The sequence below is a fragment of the Rhodamnia argentea genome, chromosome 1 (genome assembly GCF_020921035.1).
Source record: "Rhodamnia argentea isolate NSW1041297 chromosome 1, ASM2092103v1, whole genome shotgun sequence".
Lineage (NCBI taxonomy): Eukaryota > Viridiplantae > Streptophyta > Magnoliopsida > Myrtales > Myrtaceae > Rhodamnia > Rhodamnia argentea.
Genome location: NC_063150.1, coordinates 11,335,029 through 11,354,771, shown reverse-complemented (window position 1 = coordinate 11,354,771; position 19,743 = coordinate 11,335,029). Strand labels below are relative to the sequence as shown.

At 39.3% G+C, this 19,743-nt stretch overlaps 2 protein-coding genes across 6 annotated transcripts in view; both read left to right on the top strand.

The window, feature by feature from the left end:
* Positions 1-7,540: 7,540 nt before the first annotated feature.
* Positions 7,541-19,743, top strand: part of LOC115747095 (BTB/POZ domain-containing protein NPY5-like) — a 23,170-nt gene continuing 10,967 nt past the window's right edge. The window contains exons 1-5 of one of the 5 annotated variants that reach the window (XM_030683153.2): positions 7,541-7,687; positions 8,540-9,288; positions 11,609-11,678; positions 11,988-13,166; positions 13,269-13,919. In XM_030683153.2, the coding sequence (XP_030539013.1) occupies positions 9,227-9,288; positions 11,609-11,678; positions 11,988-13,166; positions 13,269-13,850 (1,893 nt within the window). In that variant the 5' untranslated portion in view covers positions 7,541-7,687; positions 8,540-9,226 and the 3' untranslated portion in view covers positions 13,851-13,919. Of the gene's footprint in view, positions 7,688-7,720; positions 9,289-11,608; positions 11,679-11,987; positions 13,167-13,268; positions 13,921-19,743 lie in introns of those variants that run through there. The other 4 variants (XM_048273366.1, XM_030683151.2, XM_030683154.2 and 1 more) reach the window with 4 other exon arrangements.
* The window catches only part of LOC115747099 (queuosine salvage protein-like), a 4,530-nt gene continuing 2,794 nt past the window's right edge, over positions 18,008-19,743 (top strand). Inside the window, exons 1-2 of the mRNA XM_030683156.2 lie at positions 18,008-18,211; positions 18,322-18,465. Of these exons, the coding sequence (XP_030539016.1) occupies positions 18,142-18,211; positions 18,322-18,465 (214 nt within the window). The 5' untranslated portion in view covers positions 18,008-18,141. The remainder of the gene's footprint in view (positions 18,212-18,321; positions 18,466-19,743) is intronic.

Genomic DNA, 19,743 nt, shown 5'->3' with positions numbered 1-19,743 from the left:
AATGTCAAAAAAATTGAGCTTAAATCTTGTCCATGTATTTTATCTCGAGTTATAATAGCTGCCTGCCTAATCTGAAGTATTAATCTTTTTTTTTTCTTTTGCTATCTTATATGAACTACAAACATGTCAACATAAAATTGCGCTTTCTGTTGCCGGATGTCCTTGCTAATTGATTGAACGATAGTTCTCGATCCGTGGGAAATTGGCAATTAGGCAGCCTAAAAATTCATGAACATGTTGACCTCTTCCAAGAGAATTCAATGTGAAAGAGCGTTGCTTAAGTTCTTGCATTGCACGACCAATGCGACCTTCGATAAGAAGAGACCATTTTCAACACATTCCGGTTTTGATGCGAGCCTGGAATTTACATATCTTGATGCACAAACGTCAACTTTTTAGCCTCGTGTCAACCTCTCGAAGGGCGCTTTGATTTTGTTAATTAATAGGCTAATTAAACAAGAGTCCCGCTAGCATGATCATGTAACCGTATCACGGTGGAATGCCAGGGATAAGATCAGAGATGGGTCTTGTCATAACTTTTATATTTTTTTTACCATTTATAATACTTGTGGTTGAGATTACATCGTTACACCGTTACACCGCTCAGCTTCTCAAATCCCATTTAACAACGTTGGGGGGTTGAAGCGGAAAAAAGAAACATTAAAGTGGTTCACCATTTCAAGATTTTGTGCCATGTGTCAAGCGAGGGATTATCTAAAAATTTTCTTGATTCATTGTTAACTTTTGTGTCTCTAATACTTCTTCTTTCCCCCATTTTCTCAACCATAATTCTTCTTCTTCTTCTTCTTTTGTATTTTGTATTTTCCAGCAAAATTTTTAAAAATTTCTACTTTTCATAATGTAAATATTAATAAACCTCAATAGAATTTTTCATATGACTCGTGTAGGATTTGTTGCCCTTTTCCTTGTCATGGATTCTTCTTATTTGTCTCAAATCAAGCCCTTACATTAACTTTCTCGTCTTGAAACCCTTATGTTAATTTTCTCGAATCATCCATGATGATAAATTTCAAGAAACGTTAGTGAATTTCCAATATCATCAGTAAGCAAAATCCAAAAAATAAAAAAGAAGAAGAATTCCCATCCTACTGTAATTGAAAAATTACTAGGATTGCAGATCCTAAACCATCGATCATAGGTGTGACCTTACAGATCCATTCTCGTAAAGGAATGCCAATGATATCTATGAGTGTTTCCATAGTCCTAAAGATCACAAATGATTACTCAACCAAACCAAGAACGTTACATTTTGTTTTTCCCTCTTACTTGGTAATTCTCAGTTACTCTTGATCATTGGACCAAAATCCTTTTGCTGAAACTAGGGCATTCAAAGTCAGGAGATTTTGCAGGTACGCAAATCAACATCGACCATTGCCTACCATCATTAGGTCCTTGTACCTCGTTCAAATAACTATACCACACTTGCAGGAGAGAATCTAGTCCCATGTGGTTTGCAATTATCATTGCCAAAGCAGGGAGAGAGTAACAAAAAGGCACGTTCATAGTTGGAAATGGGTGACCTTTTAATAACTAGGAGATTTAGATGCATCTCTAGTTTAATCCATTGGCTAGGAAATGTAGTTCTTCTGATCAAACTCTTTCGCAAGGAAGAAGATAATGGATTCACATGGGGAGAGGTCATCCTGGTTGGACCCCAAGGCTCATGTGAAAACGAGATGAGAGATCCGAGTCATTGGCGTTACCATCAAGTTGGACTTTTTCACCTCTTCTAGATATTATCATACCTTTAAAAAGAATATTGAGTTAGCATCCACACAATGTCAAGTCGATTCTCACACCGACCTCGCTTGAATCCACTCTTCAACGGGTGCGTGAACTCATTATCGTTCTTCTCTGTCGACCTGCGTTACTGCGGGGATCGGTTTTTCCAGAAGGACGCAGTTGATCATCAGGCCCACATGACTTGGGTATCATCGAGTGCACCAATGATAGCGCGCCAACCGTTTGTACACGATGGAGCCTACCTTCGGAACTACAGGAAAAAAGTGGGAGAGAACACATTCTCGAATAGATACCATCGACAACCGTCCTCGATATTAAAAACATATAAAAGGCACTAAAACAAATTGGTCCCCCCTCCTTTGCGCATAGGGATGTTAACTATTTCCATCATACATGAAAGTAGACCCTTCTCCAAGAAAGTGCATAAAGATAATGTAGGGCATGACCCTTCAACTAGGGCAATGGCAAGACCACATGGCCAGGGTCAAACTTCACAAAAACAGGCCAAGCACAAATTGACATCCCCATTGTCCAACCCCACTTTTGTTTGAGTGGGCATATACATCATCTCTACATCAAGAGAATGTAACGAGATATATGAATCAATTCAATGCAAAAAGGTCCAGCTTGCCCTTCTAGGACCCTACCCTGGTCTTCCAAGAGCAGTACACAGAATGAGACTTGACGGTGCAATGAACTGTTCCATTCCTAAGACCCTGGTCGCATCCATCCGACCAGCCTCGCTGGTGGATGGGATCTTTCCCAGAGATTGTGACCGGATTTTCATCAGGGTTTTAGGTTTTTGATTCGGACAGACCAGAACCGACATTTCTTCAGGAATCAATCTCTATCTAGCCGTAGATCCTCTCTCAAAACTGATACCAGCATTATGTAAGAGAGGGTTTTGTTTTAAAAACAAAACAAAAGGGGTTTTGCTGTGCAGGTGATGAGATTCTTAATCAAGGAATTAAATAACTGCAGCACTTGGAAAAAAGCTGGGAATTAGTGTTGGGATGTGGTTCAAAAGGAGTGAGGATATGACCAAAACCAAGAGATTTGGTGCACAATCCTGATGGGGTTTAGTGGCATTGGGAGGAGTAGATTGGAGCAGTGCATGTGAGGCTCAGTAAAGAAGACAAAATGGAAAAAGAAAAGAAATAAAAAGAGAGAACTAAATAAATATATAGATACATAAATAAATGTGACAAAAAAAAAATAGGTAAAGATAAGGAAGAGGATGTGGTCACTATTTGTCCACTAGAAGAAGGGGAGATGGTTCATGATTTTGATTGGACTAGTCAAGCAATTAAATAATTGGGGTGATCATGTTATACTTCTAGAGGTCACATATCAAAGTGACTCCATCTGATTCATTGAATCCCCATGGAAGCTTTTCCCTTTCTTCTACTTCACTTTTGAACATTTTCCTTTCACTCTTAACCATTTGTTGGGTTTCCATGCCTTCTCAAATGAGTATCATAGACAAATTGTGGTTTCCTTTTGTTGTTCGTTAATAAGACTCGTGGCCATTTTATTGGGATAAAGAGTTTGCTTGTTCCGCTGAAAACTTCCTATTGCTGGAAAATGTTTTCAGGAAATTCATTTTCAGAGAAAATGAACCATTTTCTGACGTTTATTTGTACCGAAAATAAGTTGAAAAGAACCATTTTTATTGTTATTTTTAATAGTAAGTGAAATCCACTAGGGACACCTTGTATTGTTAAAGATTGTTTTTTTCCTTTTTACCTGAAGGGAAAATTGTTTCGTTTTTTTCCCAATCTAAGTTTATTGTTTTTAGTCCATGTAATATGCTTTTTGTTGCTCCAATAGTTTACAGTCATCCAAATGTTGGAAAGTCCTAAAACAACTCTCCGGAATTGGTTTTTCACTAAGCAAACTCATCCTACAGCCATTTCAGTTAAATTTTTTAGATTGAATACTTGCTAGATATATAAGCATAAATATAGACTTTGTACTTTTTTCTTTTCACTTAATTTAAATCTTGCAGCAGATGTACCTTAACTTTTTTTTAAGCTCCAAAGCCTACAATTTTCACAACATATAAATGTTTTTTAAGAAAAATTATTCAATCTTCTAGGATGTATTTAGTAAGCATTAGAGATTAAATAAAGTCAAAGTACGTCCAACGTGAGGTTTTGATTAAGCAAAAAGATAAAAAAGAATCTTTTTTTTTTATTATCTAAACATGCTAATTTTGGCAAGAAAGCAAAAGAGTTGCCTTTTGTTTTAGGAAAATGTTAGGGATGGTATAATCTCTACTGTAGATCCACGTACCGTCATCACATGTTTTGTATAAATGACTCATTGATTGAGAGATCGTGTGGTAAAAAACAATTGATAGTACTATTCTTTATAAAAAATAATAACTAATAGTACTATCGGATCATCAAGTCAACAGCTTCCTTTTATGAAAAACACAAACAAAAACCCTGCTATAAACATATAGAGCTAGTGCTAAAGCACTAATTAGGACATTCATCTTTTAGAGTTGAGATTGGTTGCACAAAAGTTTAGGACTTACGTTAATGTGAGGATGTAATTTGAATATTATACTTGTTAGTGTCATCTCCCTAAATGTAGATAGAGGCTATTCAACTACCTATATCTCTTCTACCCGAATGAGATTTGTTGAATGTATCTTCACTTCACAACTGTGGATCATGGTCCAACTCGAAGTGAAGTGTGCAAATGTCCAAATGATGACGAACTCGCCGTCGTCCGCCAAGCTAGATGGCCAAGACCGACCATTCGAATTGAACACACGGTGGACGCCCTTCAAAAAGAAAAGAAAAACGAACGATCCACCAAACTCAAGATGGCACCCCGTTTAAAACCATGAGCTCAAGAATTATTATCCCGCCAATTCCAAAAATTTCGCTGGGTTTTCAATAAATATAAAGATCTTTAACGTGTCCAAGCCTTTAATTTCAAGGTCACAAGACTTCTTGGTGACGCTGAGAGTTTCTTTTACGAGAATTGGGTGCTAAACACATGATTTTGAGAGACAATAAAGTGCGTGAATCTCCATAACTTTCAATTTCCAGTGACTCTAATTATTGTAGGTCTTTGTGATCCCATCATGTGCTTCATCGATTAAAGTAACAACAATCAAACACACTTTGAAATTGTGGAAGAAGCTTCATACCTTTTTTTCCCTCTCTATTTCCATTTGTACCCTTAATTATTCTATATAATTAGGTAGTCCCTTCATTAATGCATATATCATGTAGTTTTATCCTTATTTTTTTCTTTTTGTCTTCTATTTTATATTGTTCAAATTTTCTAATGTTAATACAAATGGACTTTTTTTTTTTATGTATTTTCTATACTAGACTTGCATATGATAAGAAGTCTAATGAATAAGGTAGCAGATTCAACATAACATAAATATTAGGTAATGAATATCATTAATCACGCTTAGGAAGTCAAATGATGATGGGTTTATAAATTAAAGAATAAAATGACGATGATATCAAAAGAGCGTTATGGGGCAAGTCCTAACCCTGTATCAAATGTTATTAGATAGTGAAATCTAAAAATTTAAGTTTTCACGCGTATATGTCAATAGTCTTCATTTCTTACTTGATTATGTATATTTCCCTCGATACTTGGATTGAGTTTCCAATCGACTTAAGTTAATAAAGAGCAATAATGAATACAGATCGGTAATTAAAAGATGATGACATCTAGTTTTGGCAAAACCCTTAAAACTTGAATGGGAAAAACTGTAGAAAACTCAAATGAAAAATGTTGGCTACTTTTGTTTGCAAGAGTGTAGGTTCTACACATGTTGGCTTCCCATACTGCGTCCAATGGAGTCACCTAAATTTGTGCTAAAATTATCATGGAATATTCACGATTCTTTTGCCTTTTAAAAACGTAATATATTGTTCGTCATTTTTGGTCAATTAGTATTGATTTTATAACATGAATATATAACATAATTCCCTCACAAATGAAAACTTATTTCACCTGGAAGCACGGTATACGCGCTAGTGTCACGCGAACTTTCATATCGAGGAAAAAAATCTGAAGATATAGATAATAGTCGACTATTTCGTTCGCAAGTTCTCAGAGATGACATCTTTGATTCTATACCATAATTAATAGGGAAAAAATCTCCAAAAACCATTAACTACATCCATTGTGATACATTTACCACAAACTTTTTTTTGGTGACACAAAAAACTCTAAAATTATGCTAGTGTGACCCATTTACTCCGATTTTTTTTTGTGATACGAATCCCAAACTTATACCCGTATAACACATTTACCTTAATTTTTTTCGTGACACCAAAAATCCTAAACTTGAATCCGTTTGCATTCCCTAATTTTTTGGCATAAGTTTGGGATTTATGGCAAACGGATTCAAGTTTGGGGTTTTTGGTGTCACGAAAAAAAAAAGTAGCGTAAATGTGTCACACTAAGAGAGATTTGGGGTAAATGCGTATCATGAGTACAAGTTTGGGATTTTTTGTGTCACAAAAAAAAAATTGGCATAACTTTGTCACGGTGAATTTGGTTTAGAGTTTTTGGCGGCTTTTTCATTAAATGATATATGCGGTGTTCATTTAGGCTCTCACTTACCGAAAATAAGTTGCACTAAAAGATAATTAAGGTTTGCATAAATGCTACGAGGGGAGAAGTATTTTGTGCTTACTCAAAATTCTAACAGTTCGATATTGATAAATCTGACGTCATAACCCATTGACATGATACAATTCAAGACATCTTTCCACATGAAATCGCAAAGGCCAAACGAATAAATTGATTAGAGAGTTGCTCAAGATATAACTCAAACATATATATAGATAATTTTGTAGATTTTCTCCAACAATTGTTCTTATACGCAACAGTTCACAATTTTAAAAAAAATAATTAAGAAATCACTATTTACATTAAACTTTTTAAATTATATTTAGAAGTGGTTTTTTGAATATTCGAAAAGTTGTTTCATTTATTATGCTTGACAACTACCCTTCCAAGCACATTGGTTATAATAATATATGAATTCCATATTTTGCCAGTCCTCCCATCAGTAGGACCGCATGAATGCCTATTGATCTTCTTCTGCCACGGAGGAAATCGTTCGGATCCTTCGAAATGCACAAGGAACTTACAGAGCACGTCTGGAATCGTGGACACACGAAGAATTATCGTGGAACCAAACCTAACATGGTTTGACCACGTTACCTATGTGCTTGGTTTGATATATGAGCATGCGGAACTGCTAGAACCGTAAGGATTTTTCTTTTACCGAAGCAGAATAACAGAGGATCGAGAGAAAAAATGGAGATGGATGCATTATTATCAAAGTACGAGAGAGATGGATGGGTCGTTTTCTTGTACACAGTCTCTGCTCTCTCTCTCTCTCTTCCATAACGGAGGACAGTCAGCTTGTATTTGTCACAGGGGGCAACAAAGTTATCCCTGTCAGATTGGCGTGCATCGCTTTGTAGAGAGAGAAAAAGTGAGAGAGAGAGAGTGAGTGGGGTCCCCGTGGTTCTCATCCTAAGCGAGAGAAAAAGCTTCATCCTTTGCTTTGCCCAAGTTATGCTAGAAAGAGGGCGACAATAAAAAATACATCTTTGCAAGAAAAAATGGAAAATGATGCATAAGCTTCTAATATTTTTGGAGGGCTGAAAAGTATAGAGCATTTATAATATGGGTGGTGAAAAAAACTCAGATGTGAACAGAGAGAGGTATAGAGAGAGAAAAGTGGTGGTGGTGGTGGGGGCGGTGGTGCTGATTCAAAGGAAAGTTAAGGGAGAGACTAAGCACGAGAGGAGGGGAGAGAGAGAGCCAGAGGGGGGGAACACTTGGGGCTTTGGCTTTTTGTGAGCAGTGAAGTGCGTAGCTCCGGTGGCTGTCAAAAGGAGAGGAACAGCTCATCTTTCCGAGAGTAGGATTGTCGCTCGCTCTTTTTAATTTTTCCGCTTTCATATGTTTGTGCGTGTGTTTTTTCTTGTTGTCGTTGTTGGGGTCGGGGTTATTTTGCTGAGGTGGGATTGTTCTTCTTGGCTTTTGCCACTGCAGAGGATACAGTGCTCTCTTTCGGCAAAAGGGAAAACACTGTTGGAGTTGCTGTGATCATTCTTGTTTTGATTCTCTATACCTGTTGGAGAGAGGAAGGGGGAAGAAAGATAGAGACGAGGAGGAGAAGAGAGGCAAGTGCAGTTAGGGCATCAGTTAGGTGGGTATTAAGAGATCCCTCCTCTGATTTTCCTCCGCCTCTGTTCCTGAAACTCCATTCTTAATCAGTTTTTTGGACCAAAAAAAAATCAGTTTAAGTGGTTCAATGTGAAATCCCCTGCTTTTTGCTGGAAAGTTTTGCAATTTCTAACTGATTGGTTTCCGGTCGGCGAGCTTCGTAGTCTTGGTCGTTGCTATTTCTTGGTACTTTCTTCTTTTGGAGCTGGATTTTGCATGATCTCTCTCATTCGTTGCGCAAAATTGGCGCGTTGGTGACGTTTTTGGTGTTGGGTTTTTCGAGCTGAGCATGTTCTTAATTGGGTATTTTCAGAACGTGGGGAGTGTTTTTTTGGGTGGATTCGCGGGTTGTGGTCCGAAGTCCCGGTCCTTGATTTGCTCTCACCTTCACCACTAACTTGAAACAATCTTGTTGGAATTGATGCCCTCTTGGTCGTGGTTATCCTGATAGATTCTCTTGAAAATTGATGCCTGTTGTCTAATGCATTGGAGGTTTTGCTCAACTCGTCATCAATACTAAAAGGTTTTGCTCCTGTCTTTGCAGGAGCTGTTGCAGTTTCAAGAAACCCAATGGGGGAAGCAAGATCTGTGAATTGAAAGTGGAGTCTGTTCTGGGTTTTTGGCTTTTTTTACCTCTCAAAGCTCGAATCCGGAGTTATTTGTCTGTATGAGAGTCTTTGGGAGGATAAAACAGACAGGATTAGAGACAGACAGACAAATGACATAGGTGTTGGTGGTGTCAGGTTGTGTGCAAGTGGGGTGTTTCACATTCACAGTGTTGGCTTTGAGAATTTATTAAACCAACCTTGAGGATGCGTTGGCTGTGTCTCCTTTGCTGACCCTTTTTGACCGGGGACTGTGCTCTGTGTTGCTAATTTAGGGGGCAAGTTCTTTTTTTGGGTCTGTTGCCATTCAAGTGAAGTTGAATTTATAATTCCCTTTCACACTCCTCCTCCTCTTGTGTGGCCTTGGTTAGTGAGAAAGATTCGGTCATACCAAGAAATATACATCCACTTTCGCCAAAATTTCTCTTCTTTCATTCTCACTCATCTTGAATTGCACCACGAATTTTAGCAGCCAAAAGTTCACACCCTACATCGGGAGTTTATGTACTTTTCTCCCCTGGAGAGAGAGATTTGCAGTCAGTGGTGGCCGGAATTTATGCGTCGCAGGAAGCTCTGAATCGGTTTTCGGAGGATAAATCGGAGAACTAGATCTTTCGTTTGGCAAGATGAAGTTTATGAAACTTGGATCCAAGCCGGATTCGTTTCAGGGTGACGGGGAAAATATAAGGTAAATCTTTAGATCCTCTTTAGGGAATCTATCATTTCTGGGATGTTTGGGCTGTGATGCCTTTTTTTGCGCTGTTCTTGCTCTTTGGCTTTGCATTTTGAAATACTGTTGACTGTGATGCATCTGGTTTTTTACTTCTATTGTTACTTAATTATATCTTTAAGATTGCTTCCGGAATCTCTTCGTTCCCCCATTTTGTTGTGGTGGCCTTAAATCTCAGGCTTGAGCTATTAGCAACCTATATTTTGCAGACCTGGACTTTTTTGTCTATGGCAAACATTGTTGGAGCTGATTCAATTTGGTATAGGTTTTACGTTCTGGGTCATCTTAGTACCACAAAGACTCGGGAAAGAAAAGGTTTACAATGCGGTGATCACCGTTATCTGTAGTTGCTGTATTACCCTACCTCAACTGTGATGCTAGAAGGATAGAAAGCGGAATTTCTCCACAATGATACAAAATAAAGCCCTATGTTCATCTCCATTTCTACTTGGATTACAATGTCTGCATTTTGTTCGTGTCTTTGTGCTTTATCTTTCTTCAACCATATGTTTGCTGCTTGTCTAGCCTAATTATGTGTACTTGGAGACTTTTCGGAACTTTTATGTTTAATAATTTTCATTTGAGAATAGAATCACCTAAGGTGAATTCTGAGAGTGCTTTTTTTCTTCTCAGATAAAAGCATGAAAAAAACCCTAAACTATGCTCACTGTGTCACATTTATCTTAAACACCAAACATCCCAAACTTGTATTTATATGACATATTCACCCTTCGTCAAAGTTCCGTCAATTAGAACCGTTAAAAATTTACCGTCATGGATGCCGGAAAGCAAACGATATTGACCGACGCCCATGTGGCTTAAGTGAATTAAGGACGATGTTGTTTTGGCTGAAAAATCATTTGACGAACATTGATGGATGGTAAATGTGTCATATAGGTAGAAGTTTGGGGATTTTTATGTTACAAGAAAAATTTCAGGGTAAAAATGTCGCGGTGGGCATAATTTGGGATTTTTTATGTTACAAAAAAAGTTCAGGCTAAATGTGTCGCAATGGGCATAGTTTGAGGGTTTTTTTTTTCAGCTATTTCCCTTTTTTTCTATGGATTCAGTCGATGGGACTGTCCAAGTGAAGTGAATTTTTTTTTTTTTTTCGGGGGGTAGGAAGGCAGACACAGTTTTAGTAGGCATGTCAAGTTGTGGTTTGATGCAGTAAACCTATTGCTCTACTTCCCTATCACCTGTGTAGTTAAAATATAGGTGTCCGGCTTGCCTATAGGACTCGAAATGACTCATTTGTGCATTCGACTTGTAGGATAATACCTAGCTAATCTAACATCTAATCATGCAAGCATGAGTTTAATGCAGCTAGAGATGAACAATGCTTTTCCTAATAATACTTGTGCGGTTGCATAAAGTTAATTTCACAATCATGTGGGGTCTAAGATAAATTAATTGGAACAGAGGAAACTGCCCATAGATGCTTTTAACTGCTGGTTTAGGTTTAGAATATAAGAAACGACCAGCAGTAACTATATTGATTCCGCCTTTCAAGTGCAAAGATATTGTCCTCTTCCTCTTGTATTAGGAGCTGTTCGTTGGCATCTCGTCTGTTTGATAAGAAAGATTACACTCATCTATTTGAGGTAGCTAACTTTTAGAGGGAATCAAGAAAGTGGCCACTTGATATTTTAATTCCTCTATGGTTGTCATGTTCATGCGCTACCAGTGTATTATTATTGCTCTTTGGACCGGCGGGTCTTACTTATATCAAAGCAAGCTGATATTCTCAATGTTTGTTTGGCCCATGTTGGGCTGTGAGTAAACATACTTAGCATCGGTTCTTAGGTTGAGTTTGCCCCCTTTCTTACATTTCATCAGCACTCTCATTGTATCCAAAGTTAGGTCGAGAGATTCTATTTACATGAAAAAGAACATCTACCTGTCAGTTTGGATTTTGAGATTTTCATTTACAAAATAGTCTAGCCTCTGCACCTTGTATTTGCCTTTGAAATTTGACTCTGCAATGGAGAGGTTCTGGTTACATCATCTTTCTTCAAAGAAGAAAAAGGAGGTTCTTTTATCATGTTTATGTGAATTTACTAACATTAGTTCACGACCTGTGTGATGGCCATTATAGCATTACTTGTTCTTTTGATTCTGCTACTTGAGATTTTTATCTTTGATACGACATTGCTAGCCTAAGTTGCATCACGTGCCTCTGTTCTCCGTGCCCTGCTTGTTTTATAAATCAATTATCTACTTGCATACCTGTAAGGGTAAAATTCATCTCATTCACTGCCTCTATCTTTGGTTACAGGTATGTTGCAACCGAGCTGGCAACTGATATTGTGATCAGCATTGGGGACATCAAATTTTATCTGCACAAGGTAAGAGTCAAATTGTGATTATTCAGATGTGCAGTTCTGCTGTATTGACTTGCCATATGGAAATAGAATAAAAATGGGGTCCTTGAGAAGTTTTTAGTATAAACCGTGAATGGAAGTAACTTGTAGCAGCAATTAGTGCCCAGATTCAATTATTAATTGAAAATCAGGAAACAAAGGAAGCTTGTAAATCATCTGGATGGACTTTTATAAACCACACAATTCGGAGCTCGTCTTATTTTGATCTACTTGTGATCGTGAGCAGCTACTTTCAATGATGCTATATATGACGCATATGTGTGCCTCTTGTAGTTTCCTCTTTTGTCAAAGAGCGCGCGGTTGCAGAAGTTGGTCGGAAGTGCAAATGATGATAACAGTGATGAAATCCAGGTTGGAGATATTCCAGGTGGACCTGCCGCATTTGAAATATGTGTCAAGTTTTGTTACGGGATGACGGTCACTCTCAATGCGTACAATGTAGTTGCGGCTCGTTGTGCGGCGGAGTACCTTGAGATGTATGAGACTATTGAAAAGGGGAATCTCATCTACAAAATCGAGGTTTTCCTTAACTCGAGCATTTACCGCAGCTGGAAAGACTCGATCATTGTTCTCCAAACCACAAAATCCCTTCGTCCATGGTCCGAGGAGCTTAAGGTGGTCAGCCGCTGCCTTGACTCGATCTCTTCCAAGGCTTCGATGGACACTTCCAAGGTGGATTGGTCTTACACTTACAACAGGAAGAAACTCCCTTCCGAAAACGGCAGCGAATCCCACTGGAACGGGGTAAGGAAACAGCAGGCGGTCCCAAAGGACTGGTGGGTTGAAGATTTGTGCGAGCTCCAGATAGACTTGTATAAGCGGGTGATAACGACGATCAAGGCAAAAGGTATGATTTCCAGTGAAGTGATGGGAGAAGCGTTGAGTGCATATGCACTAAGACGGTTGCCCGGTTTCGCCAAGGGTGTGATCCAAACTAATGACATGGCGAAGCATCGATCTTTGGTGGAGACTATTCTCTGGCTGCTTCCCTTGGAGGAGGGAAGCGTTTCGTGTAGCTTCTTGCTTAGGTTGCTGAGAGCAGTAATTTTGTTGGAATGTGGAGAAACGGAGAAGAACGAACTGAGAAGGAGAATCGGCCAGCAGCTCGATGAAGCTGTGGTGCCTGACCTTCTGTTCCGGGCCCCTGATGGCGAAGAGATGCTCTATGATGTAGATACCGTGCAAAGTCTAGTCGAGGAGTTTGTGATGCATAATTGGTGTGCTCAGGCTGATCCCTCTGTTGAAAGTGAATTCCATGAATTCAAAATGCCCCATCAACGAGGATCGGAAGCCATGGCAAGGGTGGCGAGGCTGGTAGATGGCTACCTTGCTGAGATTGCACGGGACCCGAATTTGCCGGTGCTGAGATTTGTGGGTCTTGCCAATCTGGTCTCAGGTTTCCCGAGAGCAACTCATGATGGGATTTACCGTGCCATCGACATGTACCTGAAGGTGCGTTCACACGGCAATCTCTGGGTCAAATAAATTCGACGAGAGAGAGCGATAGTTTTGGTTCTTTGGAAATGCGGTAAACTCAAGTGTGGTCTTGTGCAGGAACACCCGGACGTCAGCAAGAGCGAGAGGAAGAAAGTCTGCAAGATAATGGACTGCAGCAAGCTGTCCGCCGATGCCTGCATGCACGCGGTGCAGAACGAGCGGCTTCCACTGCGTGTGGTGGTGCAAGTCCTCTTCTTCGAGCAGATGCGGACCACCACCACCACCACCACCTCCTCCGGCAGCACCACGCCCGCCCTTCCGGGCCCCATCGCCGCGCTGCTCCCAGGCGGGTCCCACGGGAGCTCGAGGTCGGCCACCACCAACACCGAGGAGGACTGGGATGGCGTCCCGACCGCGGAGGAGATCAAGGCCTTGAAAGGCGAGCTCGCCGCTCTGAGGCTGGGAGAGAAGAGCAACGGCGGCGGCGGGAACTGTGACGGCCTCAAGAACAGCAGCAATGCCGCCGAGAAGGCCAAGATGAAGGGCCTGGTCGTCTCGAAGATCTTCTCGAAGCTGTGGTCGAGCAAGGAGAGGCAGGGGGAGATCAGCAGCTCGGACACGTCGGAGAGCCCCGGCTCGGGGAACGCGGGGGACGCCAAGTCCACGCCGTCGAGGAGTAGGAGGCATTCGGTGTCGTAGGTTGATGTGTAGAGAGAGAGAGAGAGGGGGAAGAGAGTAGAGTTTTTTTTTTTGTCCAAGTACAAAAGAATGAGAAAGGAGGAATGGGTCTGTCCATTTCAACATTGATACGAGTTCCTCTGTGGTGGTGTCATTGTTGTGATTCTTTTGGGCTGAAAAAGAGGCCGGTGGGTTTCTGGGGTACTGTAACCGGGAAGAAGATGTTCATTTCTTTCAAAATGGCTTCATTGCCTTCAAATTTCCATAGATGTAGCCTCGGTTCAAATCCCACCTTCACTCAATTTCGGATGGTGTGATTTTAGGAAAGAACTCATTTTCAGAAGAGGAGTGATTAGGAAGGAAAAAGAAGTTTATAGTAATTGGAGAGAAAAAATGACAAAAGGATTGAAAAGGATTTTGAGTTATGAAATTGCTGAGATGTCAGTGAGGGAGCACGAAGACCTGTAAAAATGGGGCACGAACGAGAAAAATATTCGTTGTGTTGATTCATACAATTACACTTGCCCCTTCATTTGCCTTAGCAAGTCATCCTTATTTGGAGAGATTCAAATATTTCCAAATAATAATAATAATGATGATGATGATGCAAAATTGACCGAATCAATTCTACATAGACAATTTTTAACATGACACGAGAACACGATTTGAAGTCAATATGAATTTGTAGAGAGAAACACAAACTTGACAAGATAGGATATGATTACAAAAATGATGGGAATTGTCGATAAGAACGTGACTCGCAAACAAAAATTCCGTGGACTTGTTTTTTTATCCGCCATGTCTCTAATTCTTTTGTTTTTTTTGTGAGAGTGTCCTATCTCTAACTTTTCCCTTTCTAATTTTTGATCTAACTCTTTGTATAGTGTGGGAGTCAAACTCCGCATCTATGATATTAACGTCTTCATCCCCTAATCCATTTATGCCTATTGACACTTCATGATCTCTTTAAAAGGAGGACAAACAGAGAGAAAAGGAGGGTGGGGGCTGGTGATCTTGGTTTGCTAGAAACTGTCTAGTGCTTGACTTACCAAAATTACACGGAAAAGAGAAAAAAAAGTGAGAAAATTACCAAAAAAGTTCTAAACCTATTGTAATTATGCCAATAAAGTCTTAAATCTTTTTTTTATTGCCAATTCAATTTTAAATCTTTTACATTCGTGCCAATTCAGTCTTATACCTTTTACGTTTGTGCCAATTTAGTTTTTTAACCAATTTTGACCGAAAATCACCGACGTGGCCAATTTGTAGTTATATTTCAATATTCCCCCCCCAACCCCATTTTTTTTTTCTTTTCTCTCTTTTTTTCTACTTCTTTTTCTTCTTCTTCCTCCAACAAGCAGCTAAGCCCGACGAAGCTCACCCCCGCTAGCCACCGGCGAGGGCGAGCCTCCCCAAGGCCGCGAGGCCGGACCTCGCAGTCGTTGGGAAAGGTCGACCTCGCCCTCGCCTGTCGAGCTTGGTGGTCGGCTAGAGGAAGAAGAAGAAACAAAAAGAAAGAGAAAGAAAATTTAAAAAAGGAAAAAAAAAGAGAGCAAATGAAAAATAAAAAAATAAAAAAAATAAAAAAAATTATTAAAAATCGATCATGTCGGTGATTTCCAACCAAAATAGGATGAAAGGACTGAATTGGAATGAATGCGAAAGATTTATGACTAAATTTGCACACAAAAAAAAGATTTAGGATTGAATTGACATAATTGCAATATATTTATGACTATTTAGGTAATTTTTTCGAAATAAAAAGCTAGGCATTTATTATATGGGAAAATTATTCATAAAATCTTAAATTTATTCCACAACGGTCAATCGAGTCTAAAACTTTTTAATTTAAACAATTTAATTTTAAACCTTTTCACGATTTTTCAATGCAGTCTTTCTAATCAATTTTGTCCATAAATTGCTTACACACACACACACACACACACACACACATATATTTACAATTTTTTAGAAGTTTCTGATTTTTGCTTTTGTTTTTTCTTTTTGGCTATTTCCCTTCACTTGGTTAAAAATATTGTAAGAATCGTTCATGTCAACACCGGCCGTGCACGTAAGATGATCGACATACACTTCGGTGATTTTTGGCTAACATTGATGAGAAAGACTAGATTGACAAATTGTCAAATGTTTATGACTAAATTGACGTAATTAAAAAATTCAAAACTGAATCGGCCATCATACTGGACTTTTAGACAATTCTCTCTTACCGAGACCTTAGGACGGTTAAAGTTACAATCACTGTTTATCGGTGTTGGATTTCCATTCAAAGCTTATAACACTTGTCCTCCCGACCTTAAATGTTTCATTTGAGGAAGACTATTACTTATCTCCCCGGCAGAGAAAAGGGAGAGAAGGCCGCGACTCGGTTAAAATGTCATTTCGAGTTCACGAGGAATAAATTAGCTTTCGATCCAAACTTCCTCAGTCGTGCACATAATAAGTCTAGAACAGCATAGAGGTTTGCCCCACTTGTTTGACATTCATTCATCAAGTCAACTACGTGCATAGATGTGAGACCCACATGTTAGCATAAGTAATTCGACACGAAAGCTGATCAAAATGTTAAGTAAGACTATTACCAATACACTGAAGTAGCTAGATAGAGGGTCTTTTTTTTTTTCCCCCTCTTTTACATAAAGAAGAAAGAGGAAAAAGAAAAAAAAAATCAATGAGCAATACTTTGGCTTTTGAAATTTCCACGTGTTGCATAAGACCACCGAGAGATGAATGAATTCAAACGCAAAATATCGAAGGATGAAAGTAAAATTAAAATGCTTGGGACACGATATACATGGAAGACTCAAAATGGGAAAAACAATGGGGAAAGAGAACTTTCACTATCTTCAACAATAAGTACAAGCGTATAATCAAAGATCTAATAAGAATAAATGAAAAAAAAGGGGGCAAAAGCGAAAGTAAGCGTCATAATGTGATGTGCAACATATCTCTTTTATAATATATTTTAAAAAATCCTAAGACAAAAGTATATGGTCCAAAATACTTTTATCACTAATTTGAAAGTCAAAACTCAACATGACGGTGGTCAAAATATACCAAAGAGCAAATCGGGAATTCATATAGACATCGAGCTTCATCCAAAGACTTAGTAGAAATCACTCTTCATTACTCGATTTGGTGGGCGTGTGTCGGGCCAAGGCATCTTCTTTTCGTTTTCTTTTGTCATTTGCAGAATCAGCTTCGCTTACCTATGCTTTGTATAAGAAATTAAAAAAAAAATTAAAAAAAATTCATGCCTGCGATGTCCGACCAAATTATCCAAATATACTATATTGACAAATTGTTAAAATGATTAGGACTGAGTTGGCCAAATTAAAAAGTGCAGGACGGAATGAATATCCATACAATGGTTTCATGACTTTTTTCTTTCTATAATTATCCCAGAAGATTAGCGTATACACATTAGATATACACGTGTTCCCCTTAACGTATTAGAACGACAAGTCTTTTGCTCTCGTTTGTTTCGCGAAGCATGAATGATTTGAAAAATATTTTCTAAAAATAATCACTTGTATTGCTCCAAAAAATAAATGAATACCAATTTTTTTTCATCGTTTACGAAATATTGAGACATATACCGTTGTTCATAACCAAAAATATCTTTTTAGTAATTAATTATTTTAAGCGATACATTATATTTTTAGAAAAATATATTATAAAATGTTCATTTTTTTGTAAAATTATAGGAGCAGAAGAAGGCTATGCAAACTCTACATACATGGACGGACGCAATTACGAAGATCACCCATTAGTTTAAAACGTGGTCAAAGGATTTAAAGGTGGCACGGTCGTAACGAAAACATGAACGAAACATCGGAGAATCACCCCGGTCAAAGTGGGGCCCACTAGGCAGCCCACGTGACTCGGCTCCCGCAAGATCGCGCGAGATCTTGCGAAGAGGCCGCACGTGGGAAGTGGGGCTCACACCGGGGCGATGGTCCCGTGAGCCGGGATCACGTGAGACCAACTGACATCTACCGTCCGATCGTTTGGACGTCGATCCATATCCGCCCGATTCAGGGTTTCCATGACCTGGCTGGGAAGAAGGAGATGTTGACTTGAAGACTTTGACGTAAATAAACAAAAAAGAAAAAGAAAAAGAAAAAAAAGCAAAATACTAAGAGCGAGAAACAAACAAAAAGCGGGAAACTTCAAAATTAAGGGGGAGCAATCGGTTCACACATTTCCCTTTCGGCGTGCTTCTCGCTTCCGTTCCCAATCCGTTTTCGCGAGCTTAGGGTTTCGCGGCGAGCTCCTGCTTTCGCCACCGCCAATGGAGGAGGTTAGGGCAAGCGCCGCTTGGGTCGCCAGCCGCGCCTGCCATGTCCTCGTCGACTCTTCAGGTCCTCCCTTTGAGTCGCCTCTTCGTTTTCGTTTCTGCTCTTATTCTTGTCGGGTTTTGGCCTACGTGTGTGCATGCGTGTGACAATCTGGCCGTGGGGCGTTTGCGCAGGGATTGAGAGAGTCGTGGAGGCCATTGGGGGCTCGATTCCTAAGGTGGAGTGGGATTACGAAGGGATTCACTACTTCGACGATGGGCCTCTCACCGTTCAGTACCTCTTTGTTTTGGATGCTTTGAACTTCTGCTTTTGGCCTGGTAATACTGGTTGTCTTTCTATTGTTTTTGCGGATGTTTAGTCTGGGTAGTGTTTTTGGTGTTGCTGCGATTTCCAGAGTTTCCCGTTGTCTTGCTGGTGGTCCTGAAGGAATATGTAGGGTGGATATCACAGTATAGTCTTGTTTTTCTTTTGACTGGCTCTGTTTCGGCCTTCAGGGTCGCTTGGTTATGGTCGAGGGGTCTTTTCTGTAGCCCGACTGCCGGCATTGCCTAGTGAATTGCATTTACTAATCGGGATTTTTTAATGGAAATTGGTAACTGATTAGGAGAAATGGAAAAACAATGCATACTTGGAGAGCGACATGATAGTTGACTAATCTTTATTAATAATTCGCAATTAAGTTTTCCCTGAGTTATTGGCGTGGTCGTCGCCGGTTTGAGTAATGGGAGCCTCTTTTGAATTTCCGGAGAATGCCTCCCATATTGGATTATTTTGGTCAAAAATCACAGGGCAGGAAGGGAAGCTGCTGGTTTGGATGTACTATGATGTGCTCCTTTATAACAATTTTCACAGTGTTGGATACATTTATTGGGTTTACTTGATGATTATATGTTGCAAGGAAGTAGATGAGTTGGTTTCAGTATGGAGAAACTTTGAAATTTGCGTGATATACTAAAAGATTAATAGCTCTCTGCTAACATTATCTCTTTTTGAGCACCTAAACATCTGAGGAAGCTTTTTGCTGATTTATCAAACAAGATCCTTGAAAAAGCACCTGAAGGGAGTCTCTGTTTTTGCCATTTTAGAGTTGCCTTGTGGACATATTCGATAGCAGATTAGCTTCTCCTTTCTTTTCTTTGTTTAATTGAGAAACTGTGTGTTGACCCTCTCTTGTCTTTTTGGGGATTGATCTGAACCCTGAATGAAATGATGTTTTGCATTTTATTCTTTTAGTGCATTAAGATCCAATGTCCAACGACTATAACTAAAGATGAAAGGATAAATATATCATGAATTGCAGTGAAAGTAGAAGAATGGAACAAATATCTCCTTGAGAGCAAGGGAAATGAAAGCAGAGATTAGAGCACCATGCAGAAATATCTATATCATCTTAGTGGTTGCATGTGGACAGTAACATTTTATTTACGCTCAGGAAGAGTGCCGCTCAGGAAGAGTGCCGATAGTTTTAACCATGCTCGGCATTTTGCAGATTGAAAGGGCGTGCTTTTTGTTCTTATCAACTTGTAAATTGCCAAAACTTTTGCTAGTTGCAGGAGAGGACAATTTAGTGACATTATTAGATTAAATAACTTGAT